Source organism: Scyliorhinus torazame, chromosome 1 (genome assembly GCF_047496885.1).
Source record: "Scyliorhinus torazame isolate Kashiwa2021f chromosome 1, sScyTor2.1, whole genome shotgun sequence".
In the NCBI taxonomy this organism is placed as follows: domain Eukaryota; kingdom Metazoa; phylum Chordata; class Chondrichthyes; order Carcharhiniformes; family Scyliorhinidae; genus Scyliorhinus; species Scyliorhinus torazame.
Window position 1 is genome coordinate 8,135,014 of NC_092707.1, and position 15,287 is coordinate 8,150,300.

Genomic DNA, 15,287 nt, shown 5'->3' on the forward strand with positions numbered 1-15,287 from the left:
GTTGATTGGATTCTGCTCTGGTGGAGGCAAAAGTCATTTACATCTGCATGGGGCTATGACCATCCCATTGTCCTGCTTGCAGGCAGGCCCCTTTGTATTACCATGCCCCTTTGTCTGTGGTTTAATCTTATCTAGTTGTCTGGCTCCTTCTTCCTTGTAGCTCCTGGGGGGGGGGGGGGTTTGTAAATACCTATGCCCCTACTCAGCTCAGCGGACCAAGCCTGCTGGGAAATTTGGTTATGTTCCCTTGGCTGAAAAGTGTGCAGTTTACAGTCTCTGGGTTTTATTCCTGGGCAGTCCAAAAAGGGCCGAATTGCCCGAAAACCTTACACTTTCTTCCAGATTGTTAGCGACCTTTAATCGTGGCTTGACCTTTAAACCTACCTGGTTTCCAGCGGTCAGTAATAGAAGGGGGCGGGCATTACTTGCCCGTGGCTCCACCGCCCCGGCCGCTGGGCGCTCCGGCCACGCGGCCCCCCCCAGATCTCGCCCGCCTGAGTTGGAATCCACCTGGATTTCAGGGTAAGAAATTTTGAATAAGCTGCCGATCCCGCAGGATAATAGAATATAGGGCAGGATTCTCTCAGCCCGGGACCAGGCCGGAGGATCGCCGCGAATCGTGCCACGCCGCCCCGACGCGGGGACGCGATTCCCCGCAGAGCGGAGAATCGACGCCATTGGCGCCGGCGTGGTTGGCGCGGTGCCAGTCGGGGGCTGCTGTACGCGGTCCCCCTGCCGATTCTCGGCCCGGGATGGGCCGAGCGGCCGTAACAGAAATCCCAAGTCCGTCCGCCGCTGTTCTAATCTGCTCCTGGCCAGCGGTACATCGGCATGGAAGGGTCCGGGGCGGCCTGGGGGTTGGGTCCGATCCCAGGGGGGGAGCCTCCATTGTGGCCTGGCCAGCGATCGGGACCCATCAATCGGTGGGACGGCCTCTCGGTCTGGGGGCCGCCTTTCTTCCGCGCCAGCCCCTGTAGCCCTGCGCCATGTTGCATCAGGGCCGGCACGGAGAAGGGCAACACTGCGCAGGCTCGCGTTGGTGCCGGTGCCACTGCGCAGGCTCGCGTTGGTGCCGGTGCCACTGCGCAGGCTCGCGTTGGTGCCGGTGCCACTGCGCAGGCTCGCGTTGGTGCCGGTGCCACTGAGCATGCGCGGGTTGGTGCCGGTGCCACTGTGCATACGCGGGTTGGTGCCGGTGCCACTGCGCAGGCTCGCGTTGGTGCCGGTGCCACTGCGCAGGCTCACGTTGGTGCCGGTGCCACTGAGCATGCGCGGGTTGGTGCCGGTGCCACTGCGCAGGCTCGCGTTGGTGCCGGTGCCACTGCGCAGGCTCGCGTTGGTGCCGGTGCCACTGCGCAGGCTCGCGTTGGTGCCGGTGCCACTGCGCATGCGCGGGTTGGTGCCGGTGCCACTGCGCAGGCTCGCGTTGGTGCCGGTGCCACTGCGCATGCGCGGGTTGGCGCCGGTGCCACTGTGCATGCGCGGACCCCGCGGCGCCCTGTTGACACGGCGACAGGGCAGATGCTGCATTTTAATGTATTTTTGATGCCCGCAGACAGCGACTGTAGTGAGTGGACTGATTGGGATGGTTGACAAGGTGATGATTCATGTGGGAAGTAACCTGGAAGGGAATCCGACTTCGGTGGTGAACATCGAGGGCAGCTCCGCAGTGGCCGGTACGTGTGTCAACGTCTGAGTCTGCACAAACCTCTCTTCTTCATTCATCTCATTGCAAAACGATACTGGCAGAAAAACACGCAGACACACACAGGCACGAACAAACACACACACACACAGGCACGAACAAGCACGCAGACACACACAGGCACGAACAAACACACACACACACAGGCACGAACAAGCACGCAGACACACACAGGCACGAACAAACACACACACACACAGGCACGAACAAGCACGCAGACACACACAGGCACGAACAAACACACACACACACAGGCACGAACAAGCACGCAGACACACACAGGCACGAACAAACACACACACACACAGGCACGAACAAGCACGCAGACACACACAGGCACGAACAAACACACACACACACAGGCACGAACAAGCACGCAGACACACACAGGCACGAACAAACACACACACACACAGGCACGAACAAGCACGCAGACACACACAGGCACGAACAAACACACACACACACAGGCACGAACAAGCACGCAGACACACACAGGCACGAACAAACACACACACACACAGGCACGAACAAACACGCAGACACACACAGGCACGAACAAACACGCAGACACACACAGGCACGAACAAACACGTAGACACACACAGACACGAACAAACACTCAGACACACACAGGCACGAACAAACACGCAGACACACACAGGCACGAACAAACACGCAGACACACAGAGGCACGAACAAACACGCAGGCACACACAGGCACGAACAAACACGCAGACACACACAGGCACGAACAAACACGCAGACACACACAGGCACGAACAAACACGCAGACACACACAGGCACGAACAAACACTCAGACACACACAGGCACGAACAAACACGCAGACATATACAGGCACGAAAAAACGCAGATACACACAGGCACGAACAAACACGCAGACACACACAGGCATGAACAAACACGCAGATACACACACAGATGAACAAACACGCAGACACACACAGGGACGAACAAACACGCACACACACAGGCATGGACAAACACGCACACACACAGGCACGAACAAACACGCAGACACAAACAGGCACGAACAAACACGCAGACACACACAGACATGAACAAACACGCAGACACACACAGGCACGAACAAACACGCAGACACACACAGGCACGAACAAACACGCAGACACAAACAGGCACGAACAAACACGCAGACACACACGCACGAACAAACACGCAGACACAAACAGGCACGAACAAACACGCAGACACAAACAGGCACGAACAAACACGCAGACACACACAGACATGAACAAACACGCACACACACAGGCACGAACAAACACGCAGACACACACAGGCACGAACAAACACGCAGACACACACAGACATGAACAAACACGCACACACACAGGCACGAACAAACACGCAGACACACACAGGCACGAACAAACACGCAGACACAAACAGGCACGAACAAACACGCAGACACACACAGGCACGAACAAACACGCACACACACAGGCACGAACAAACACGCAGACACAAACAGGCACGAACAAACACGCAGACACACACAGACACGAACAAACACGCACACACACAGGCACGAACAAACACGCAGACACACACAGGCACGAACAAACACGCAGACACACACAGGCACGAACAAACACGCAGACACACACAGGCACGAACAAACACGCAGACACACACAGGCACGAACAAACACGCAGACACACACAGGCACGAACAAACACGCAGACACACACAGGCACGAACAAACACGCAGACACACACAGACACGAACAAACACGCAGACACACACAGGCACGAACAAACACGCAGACACACACAGGCACGAACAAACACGCAGACACACACGCACGAACAAACACGCAGACACACACAGACACGAACAAACACGCAGACACACACAGGCACGAACAAACACGCAGACACACACAGGCACGAACAAACACGCAGACACACACAGGCACGAACAAACACGCAGACACACACAGGCACGAACAAACACGCAGACACACACAGACACGAACAAACACGCAGACACACACAGGCACGAACAAACACGCAGACACACACAGACACGAACAAACACGCAGACACACACAGGCACGAACAAACACGCAGACACACACGCACGAACAAACACGCAGACACACACAGACACGAACAAACACGCAGACACACACAGGCACGAACAAACACGCAGACACACACAGGCACGAACAAACACGCAGACACACACAGGCACGAACAAACACGCACACACACAAAGGCACAAACAAACACGCAGACACACAGGCACGAACAAACACGCAGACACACAAAGGCACAAACAAACACGCACACACACAGGCACGAACAAACACGCAGACACGCACAGGCACGAACAAACACGCACACACACAGGCACAAATAAACACGCACACACACAGGCACGAACAAACATGCACACACACAGGCACGAACAAACACGCACACACACAGGCACGAACAAACATGCAGACACACACAGGCACAAACAAACACGGAGACACACACAGGCACGAAGAAACACGCAGACACACAGGCACGAAGAAACACGCACACACACAGGCACGAAGTAACACGCAGACACACACAGGCACGAAGAAACACGCACACACACAGGGACAAACAAACACGCACACACACAGGCACGAACAAACACGCAGACACACACAGGCACGCACAAACACGCAGACACACACAGACACGAACAAACACGCAGACACACACAGACACGAACAAACATGCACACACACAGACACGAACAAACACTCAGACACACACAGGCACGAACAAACACGCAGACACACACAGACACGAACAAACACGCAGACACACACAGGCACGAACAAACACGCAGACACACACAGGCACGAACAAACACGCACACACACAGGCACGAACAAACACGCAGACACACACAGGCACGAACAAACACGCAGACACACACAGGCACGAACAAACACGCAGACACACACAGACACGAACAAACACGCAGACACACACAGGCACGAACAAACACGCACACACACAGGCACGAACAAACACGCAGACACACACAGGCACGAACAAACACGCAGACACACACAGGCACGAACAAACACGCAGACACACAGGCATGAACAAACACGCAGACACACACAGGCACGAACAAACACGCAGACACACAGGCATGAACAAACACGCAGACACACACAGGCACGAACAAACACGCACACACACAGGCACGAACAAACACGCAGACACACACAGGCACGAACAAACACGCAGACACACACAGACACGAACAAACACGCAGACACACACAGGCACGAACAAACACGCACACACACAGGCACGAACAAACACGCAGACACACACAGGCACGAACAAACACGCAGACACACACAGACACGAACAAACACGCAGACACACACAGGCACGAACAAACACGCACACACACAGGCACGAACAAACACGCAGACACACACAGACACGAACAAACACGCAGACACACACAGACACGAACAAACACGCAGACACACACAGACACGAACAAACACGCAGACACACACAGGCACGAACAAACACGCAGACACACACAGGCACGAACAAACACGCAGACACACACAGGCACGAACAAACACGCAGACACACACAGGCACGAACAAACACGCAGACACACACAGGCACGAACAAACACGCAGACACACACAGGCACAAATAAACACGCACACACACAGGCACGAACAAACACGCAGACACACACAGGCACGAACAAACACGCAGACACACAGGTATGAACAAACACGCAGACACACACAGGCACGAACAAACACGCAGACACACACAGGCACGAACAAACACGCAGACACACACAGACACGAACAAACACGCAGACACACACAGACATGAACAAGCACGCAGACACACACAGGCACGAACAAACACGCAGACACACACAGGCACGAACAAACACGCATACACACACAGGCACGAACAAACACGCATACACACACAGGCACGAACAAACACGCAGACACACACAGGCACGAACAAACACGCACACACACAGGCACGAACAAACACGCAGACACACACTGGCACGAACAAACACGCACACACACAGGCACGAACAAACACGCACACACACAGGCACGAACAAACACGCACACACACAGGCACGAACAAACACGCAGACACACACAGGCACGAACAAACACGCAGACACACACAGGCACGCACAAACACGCAGACACACACAGACACGAACAAACACGCAGACACACACAGGCACGAACAAACACGCAGACACACACAGGCACGAACAAACACGCACACACACAGGCACGAACAAACACGCAGACACACACAGGCACGAACAAACACGCAGACACACACAGGCACGCACAAACACGCAGACACACACAGACACGAACAAACACGCAGACACACACAGGCACGAACAAACACGCAGACACACACAGGCACGAACAAACACGCACACACACAGGCACGAACAAACACGCAGACACACACAGGCACGAACAAACACGCAGACACACACAGGCACGAACAAACACGCAGACACACACAGACACGAACAAACACGCAGACACACACAGGCACGAACAAACACGCAGACACACACAGGCACGAACAAACACGCAGACACACACAGGCACGAACAAACACGCAGACACACACAGGCACAAATAAACACGCAGACACACACAGACACGAACAAACACGCAGACACACACAGGCACGAACAAACACGCAGACACACACAGGCACGAACAAACACGCACACACACAGGCACGAACAAACACGCAGACACACACAGGCACGAACAAACACGCAGACACACACAGGCACGAACAAACACGCAGACACACACAGGCACGAACAAACACGCAGACACACAGGCATGAAAAAACACGCAGACACACACAGGCACGAACAAACACGCAGACACACCCAGGCACGAACAAACACGCAGACACACACAGACACGAACAAACACGCAGACACACACAGACATGAACAAGCACGCAGACACACACAGGCACGAACAAACACGCAGACACACACAGGCACGAACAAACACGCATACACACACAGGCACGAACAAACACGCATACACACACAGGCACGAACAAACACGCAGACACACACAGGCACGAACAAACACACACACACACAGGCACGAACAAGTACGCAGACACACACAGGCACGAACAAACACACACACACACAGGCACGAACAAACACGCAGACACACACAGGCACGAACAAACACGCAGACACACAGAGGCACGAACAAACACGCAGGCACACACAGGCACGAACAAACACGCAGACACACACAGGCACGAACAAACACGCAGACACACACAGGCACGAACAAACACGCAGACACACACAGGCACGAACAAACACTCAGACACACACAGGCACGAACAAACACGCAGACATATACAGGCACGAAAAAACGCAGATACACACAGGCACGAACAAACACGCAGACACACACAGGCATGAACAAACACGCAGATACACACACAGATGAACAAACACGCAGACACACACAGGGACGAACAAACACGCACACACACAGGCATGGACAAACACGCACACACACAGGCACGAACAAACACGCAGACACAAACAGGCACGAACAAACACGCAGACACACACAGACATGAACAAACACGCAGACACACACAGGCACGAACAAACACGCAGACACACACAGGCACGAACAAACACGCAGACACAAACAGGCACGAACAAACACGCAGACACACACGCACAAACAAACACGCAGACACAAACAGGCACGAACAAACACGCAGACACAAACAGGCACGAACAAACACGCAGACACACACAGACATGAACAAACACGCACACACACAGGCACGAACAAACACGCAGACACACACAGGCACGAACAAACACGCAGACACACACAGACATGAACAAACACGCACACACACAGGCACGAACAAACACGCAGACACACACAGGCACGAACAAACACGCAGACACAAACAGGCACGAACAAACACGCAGACACACACAGGCACGAACAAACACGCACACACACAGGCACGAACAAACACGCAGACACAAACAGGCACGAACAAACACGCAGACACACACAGACACGAACAAACACGCACACACACAGGCACGAACAAACACGCAGACACACACAGGCACGAACAAACACGCAGACACACACAGGCACGAACAAACACGCAGACACACACAGGCACGAACAAACACGCAGACACACACAGGCACGAACAAACACGCAGACACACACAGGCACGAACAAACACGCAGACACACACAGGCACGAACAAACACGCAGACACACACAGACACGAACAAACACGCAGACACACACAGGCACGAACAAACACGCAGACACACACAGGCACGAACAAACACGCAGACACACACGCACGAACAAACACGCAGACACACACAGACACGAACAAACACGCAGACACACACAGGCACGAACAAACACGCAGACACACACAGGCACGAACAAACACGCAGACACACACAGGCACGAACAAACACGCAGACACACACAGGCACGAACAAACACGCAGACACGAACAAACACGCAGACACACACAGGCACGAACAAACACGCAGACACACACAGACACGAACAAACACGCAGACACACACAGGCACGAACAAACACGCAGACACACACGCACGAACAAACACGCAGACACACACAGACACGAACAAACACGCAGACACACACAGGCACGAACAAACACGCAGACACACACAGGCACGAACAAACACGCAGACACACACAGGCACGAACAAACACGCACACACACAAAGGCACAAACAAACACGCAGACACACAGGCACGAACAAACACGCAGACACACAAAGGCACAAACAAACACGCACACACACAGGCACGAACAAACACGCAGACACGCACAGGCACGAACAAACACGCACACACACAGGCACAAATAAACACGCACACACACAGGCACGAACAAACATGCACACACACAGGCACGAACAAACACGCACACACACAGGCACGAACAAACATGCAGACACACACAGGCACAAACAAACACGGAGACACACACAGGCACGAAGAAACACGCAGACACACAGGCAAGAAGAAACACGCACACACACAGGCACGAAGTAACACGCAGACACACACAGGCACGAAGAAACACGCACACACACAGGGACAAACAAACACGCACACACACAGGCACGAACAAACACGCAGACACACACAGGCACGCACAAACACGCAGACACACACAGACACGAACAAACACGCAGACACACACAGACACGAACAAACATGCACACACACAGACACGAACAAACACTCAGACACACACAGGCACGAACAAACACGCAGACACACACAGACACGAACAAACACGCAGACACACACAGGCACGAACAAACACGCAGACACACACAGGCACGAACAAACACACACACACACAGGCACGAACAAACACGCAGACACACACAGGCACGAACAAACACGCAGACACACACAGGCACGAACAAACACGCAGACACACACAGACACGAACAAACACGCAGACACACACAGGCACGAACAAACACGCACACACACAGGCACGAACAAACACGCAGACACACACAGGCACGAACAAACACGCAGACACACACAGGCACGAACAAACACGCAGACACACAGGCATGAACAAACACGCAGACACACACAGGCACGAACAAACACGCAGACACACAGGCATGAACAAACACGCAGACACACACAGGCACGAACAAACACGCACACACACAGGCACGAACAAACACGCAGACACACACAGGCACGAACAAACACGCAGACACACACAGACACGAACAAACACGCAGACACACACAGGCACGAACAAACACGCACACACACAGGCACGAACAAACACGCAGACACACACAGGCACGAACAAACACGCAGACACACACAGACACGAACAAACACGCAGACACACACAGGCACGAACAAACACGCACACACACAGGCACGAACAAACACGCAGACACACACAGACACGAACAAACACGCAGACACACACAGACACGAACAAACACGCAGACACACACAGACACGAACAAACACGCAGACACACACAGGCACGAACAAACACGCAGACACACACAGGCACGAACAAACACGCAGACACACACAGGCACGAACAAACACGCAGACACACACAGGCACGAACAAACACGCAGACACACACAGGCACGAACAAACACGCAGACACACACAGGCACAAATAAACACGCACACACACAGGCACGGACAAACACGCAGACACACACAGGCACGAACAAACACGCAGACACACAGGTATGAACAAACACGCAGACACACACAGGCACGAACAAACACGCAGACACACACAGGCACGAACAAACACGCAGACACACACAGACACGAACAAACACGCAGACACACACAGACATGAACAAGCACGCAGACACACACAGGCACGAACAAACACGCAGACACACACAGGCACGAACAAACACGCATACACACACAGGCACGAACAAACACGCATACACACACAGGCACGAACAAACACGCAGACACACACAGGCACGAACAAACACGCACACACACAGGCACGAACAAACACGCAGACACACACTGGCACGAACAAACACGCACACACACAGGCACGAACAAACACGCACACACACAGGCACGAACAAACACGCACACACACAGGCACGAACAAACACGCAGACACACACAGGCACGAACAAACACGCAGACACACACAGGCACGCACAAACACGCAGACACACACAGACACGAACAAACACGCAGACACACACAGGCACGAACAAACACGCAGACACACACAGGCACGAACAAACACGCACACACACAGGCACGAACAAACACGCAGACACACACAGGCACGAACAAACACGCAGACACACACAGGCACGCACAAACACGCAGACACACACAGACACGAACAAACACGCAGACACACACAGGCACGAACAAACACGCAGACACACACAGGCACGAACAAACACGCACACACACAGGCACGAACAAACACGCAGACACACACAGGCACGAACAAACACGCAGACACACACAGGCACGAACAAACACGCAGACACACACAGACACGAACAAACACGCAGACACACACAGGCACGAACAAACACGCAGACACACACAGGCACGAACAAACACGCAGACACACACAGGCACGAACAAACACGCAGACACACACAGGCACAAATAAACACGCAGACACACACAGACACGAACAAACACGCAGACACACACAGGCACGAACAAACACGCAGACACACACAGGCACGAACAAACACGCACACACACAGGCACGAACAAACACGCAGACACACACAGGCACGAACAAACACGCAGACACACACAGGCACGAACAAACACGCAGACACACACAGGCACGAACAAACACGCAGACACACAGGCATGAAAAAACACGCAGACACACACAGGCACGAACAAACACGCAGACACACACAGGCACGAACAAACACGCAGACACACACAGACACGAACAAACACGCAGACACACACAGACATGAACAAGCACGCAGACACACACAGGCACGAACAAACACGCAGACACACACAGGCACGAACAAACACGCATACACACACAGGCACGAACAAACACGCATACACACACAGGCACGAACAAACACGCAGACACACACAGGCACGAACAAACACGCACACACACAGGCACGAACAAACACGCAGACACACACTGGCACGAACAAACACGCACACACACAGGCACGAACAAACACGCACACACACAGGCACGAACAAACACGCACACACACAGGCACGAACAAACACGCAGACACACACAGGCACGAACAAACACGCAGACACACACAGGCACGCACAAACACGCAGACACACACAGACACGAACAAACACGCAGTCACACACAGGCACGAACAAACACGCAGACACACACAGGCACGAACAAACACGCACACACACAGGCACGAACAAACATGCACACGCACAGGCACGAACAAACACGCAGACACACACAGACACGAACAAACACGCAGACACACACAGACACGAACAAACACGCAGACACACACAGGCACGAACAAACACGCAGACACACAGGCACGAACAAACACGCAGACACACACAGGCACGAACAAACACGCAGACACACACAGACACGAACAAACACGCAGACACACACAGGCACGAACAAACACGCAGACACACAGGCACGAACAAACACGCAGACACACAGGCACGAACAAACACGCAGACACACACAGACACGAACAAACACGCAGACACACACAGGCACGAACAAATACGCACACACACAGGCACGAACAAACACGCAGACACACACAGGCACGAACAAACACTCAGACACACACAGGCACGAACAAACACGCAGACACACACAGACACGAACAAACACGCAGACACACACAGGCACGAACAAACACGCACACACACAGGCACGAACAAACACGCAGACACACACAGGCACGAACAAACACGCACACACACAGGCACGAACAAACACGCAGACACACACAGGCACGAACAAACACGCAGACACACACGCACGAACAAACACGCAGACACACACAGGCATGAACAAACACGCACACACACAGGCACGAACAAACACGCAGACACACACAGGCACGAACAAAAACGCAGACACACACAGGCACGAACAAACACGCAGACACACACAGGCACGAACAAACACGCAGACACACACAGGCACGAACAAACACGCAGACACACACAGGCACGAACAAACACGCACACGCACAGGCACGAACAAACACGCACACACACAGGCACGAACAAACACGCAGACACACAGGCACGAACAAACACGCAGACACACACAGGCACGAACAAACACGCAGACACACAGGCACGAACAAACACGTAGACACACACAGGCACAAACAAACACGCAGACACACACAGGCACGAACAAACACGCAGACACACACAGGCACGCACAAACACGCAGACACACACAGACACGAACAAACACGCAGACACACACAGGCACGAACAAACACGCACACACACAGGCACAAACAAACACGCAGACACACACAGGCACGAACAAACACGCACACACACACAGGCACGAACAAACACGCAGACACACACAGACACGAACAAACACGCAGACACACACAGGCACGAACAAACACGCACACACACAGGCACGAACAAACACGCAGACACACACAGGCACGAACAAACACGCACACACACAGGCACGAACAAACACGCAGACACACACAGGCACGAACAAACACGCAGACACACACGCACGAACAAACACGCAGACACACACAGGCATGAACAAACACGCACACACACAGGCACGAACAAACACGCAGACACACACAGGCACGAACAAAAACGCAGACACACACAGGCACGAACAAACACGCAGACACACACAGGCACGAACAAACACGCAGACACACACAGGCACGAACAAACACGCAGACACACACAGGCACGAACAAACACGCACACACACAGGCACGAACAAACACGCAGACACACAGGCACGAACAAACACGCAGACACACACAGGCACGAACAAACACGCAGACACACAGGCACGAACAAACACGTAGACACACACAGGCACAAACAAACACGCAGACACACACAGGCACGAACAAACACGCAGACACACACAGGCACGCACAAACACGCAGACACACACAGACACGAACAAACACGCAGACACACACAGGCACGAACAAACACGCACACACACAGGCACAAACAAACACGCAGACACACACAGGCACGAACAAACACGCACACACACAGGCACAAACAAACACGCAGACACACACAGGCACGAACAAACACGCACACACACAGGCACAAACAAACACGCAGACACACACAGGCACGAACAAACACGCACACACACAGGCACAAATAAACACGCACACACACAGGCACGAACAAACACGCGCACACACAGGCACGAACAAACACGCAGACATACAGGCACAAATAAACACGCAGACACACACAGGCACGAACAAACACGCACACACAGGCACGAATAAACACGCACACACACAGGCATGAACAAACACGCAGGCACACACAGGCACAAACAAACACGCGCACACACACAGGCACGAACAAACACGCACACACACAGGCACGAACAAACACGCAAACACACACAGGCACGAACAAACACGCCAACACACACAGGCATGAACAAACACGCACACACACAGGCACGAACAAACCCGCAGACACACACAGGCACGAACAAACACGCACACACACAGGCACGAACAAACACGCACACACACAGGCACGAACAAACACGCACACACACAGGCACGAACAAACACGCACACACACAGGCACGAACAAACACGCAGGCACACACAGGCACAAACAAACACGCAGACACACACAGGCACGAACAAACACGCACACACACAGGCACGAACAAACACGCACACACACAGGCACGAACAAACACGCAGACACACACAGGCACGAACAAACACGCAGACACACACAGGCACGAACAAACATGCACACACACAGGCACGAACAAACACTCAGACACACACAGGCACGAACAAACACGCACACACACAGGCACGAACAAACACTCAGACACACACAGGCACGAACAAACACGCAGACACACAGGCACGAACAAACACGCACACACACAGGCACGAACAAACACGCAGACACACACAGGCACGAACAAACACGCAGACACACACAGGCACGAACAAACATGCACACACACAGGCACGAACAAACACGCAGACACACAGGCACGAACAAACACGCACACACACAGGCACGAACAAACACGCAGACACACACAGGCACGAACAAACACGCAGACACACACAGGCACGAACAAACACGCAGACACACACAGGCACGAACAAACACGCAGACACACAGGCACGAACAAACACGCACACACACAGGCACGAACAAACACGCAGACACACACAGGCACGAACAAACACGCAGACACACACAGGCACGAACAAACACGCACACACACAGGCACGAACAAACACGCAGACACACAGGCACGAACAAACACGCACACACACAGGCACGAACAAACACTCAGACACACACAGGCACGAACAAACACGCACACACACAGGCACGAACAAACACGCACACACACAGGCACGAATAAACACGCAGACACACACAGGCACGAACAAACACGCAGACACACACAGGCACGAACAAACATGCACACACACAGGCACGAACAAACACTCAGACACACACAGGCACGAACAAACACGTAGACACACACAGGCACGAACAAACACGCAGACACACACAGGCACGAACAAACATGCACACACACAGGCACGAACAAACACTCAGACACACACAGGCACGAACAAACACGTAGACACACACAGGCACGAACAAACACGC

At 53.5% G+C, this 15,287-nt stretch overlaps 1 protein-coding gene across 2 annotated transcripts in view; it reads left to right on the forward strand.

The window, feature by feature from the left end:
* adgrd1 (adhesion G protein-coupled receptor D1) overlaps window positions 1-15,287 on the forward strand; it is an 850,441-nt gene that overhangs the window by 165,356 nt on the left and 669,798 nt on the right. For both annotated transcript variants that reach the window (XM_072517886.1, XM_072517956.1), the window contains one exon: window positions 1,556-1,676. In XM_072517886.1, the coding sequence (XP_072373987.1) occupies window positions 1,556-1,676 (121 nt within the window). The remainder of the gene's footprint in view (window positions 1-1,555; window positions 1,677-15,287) is intronic.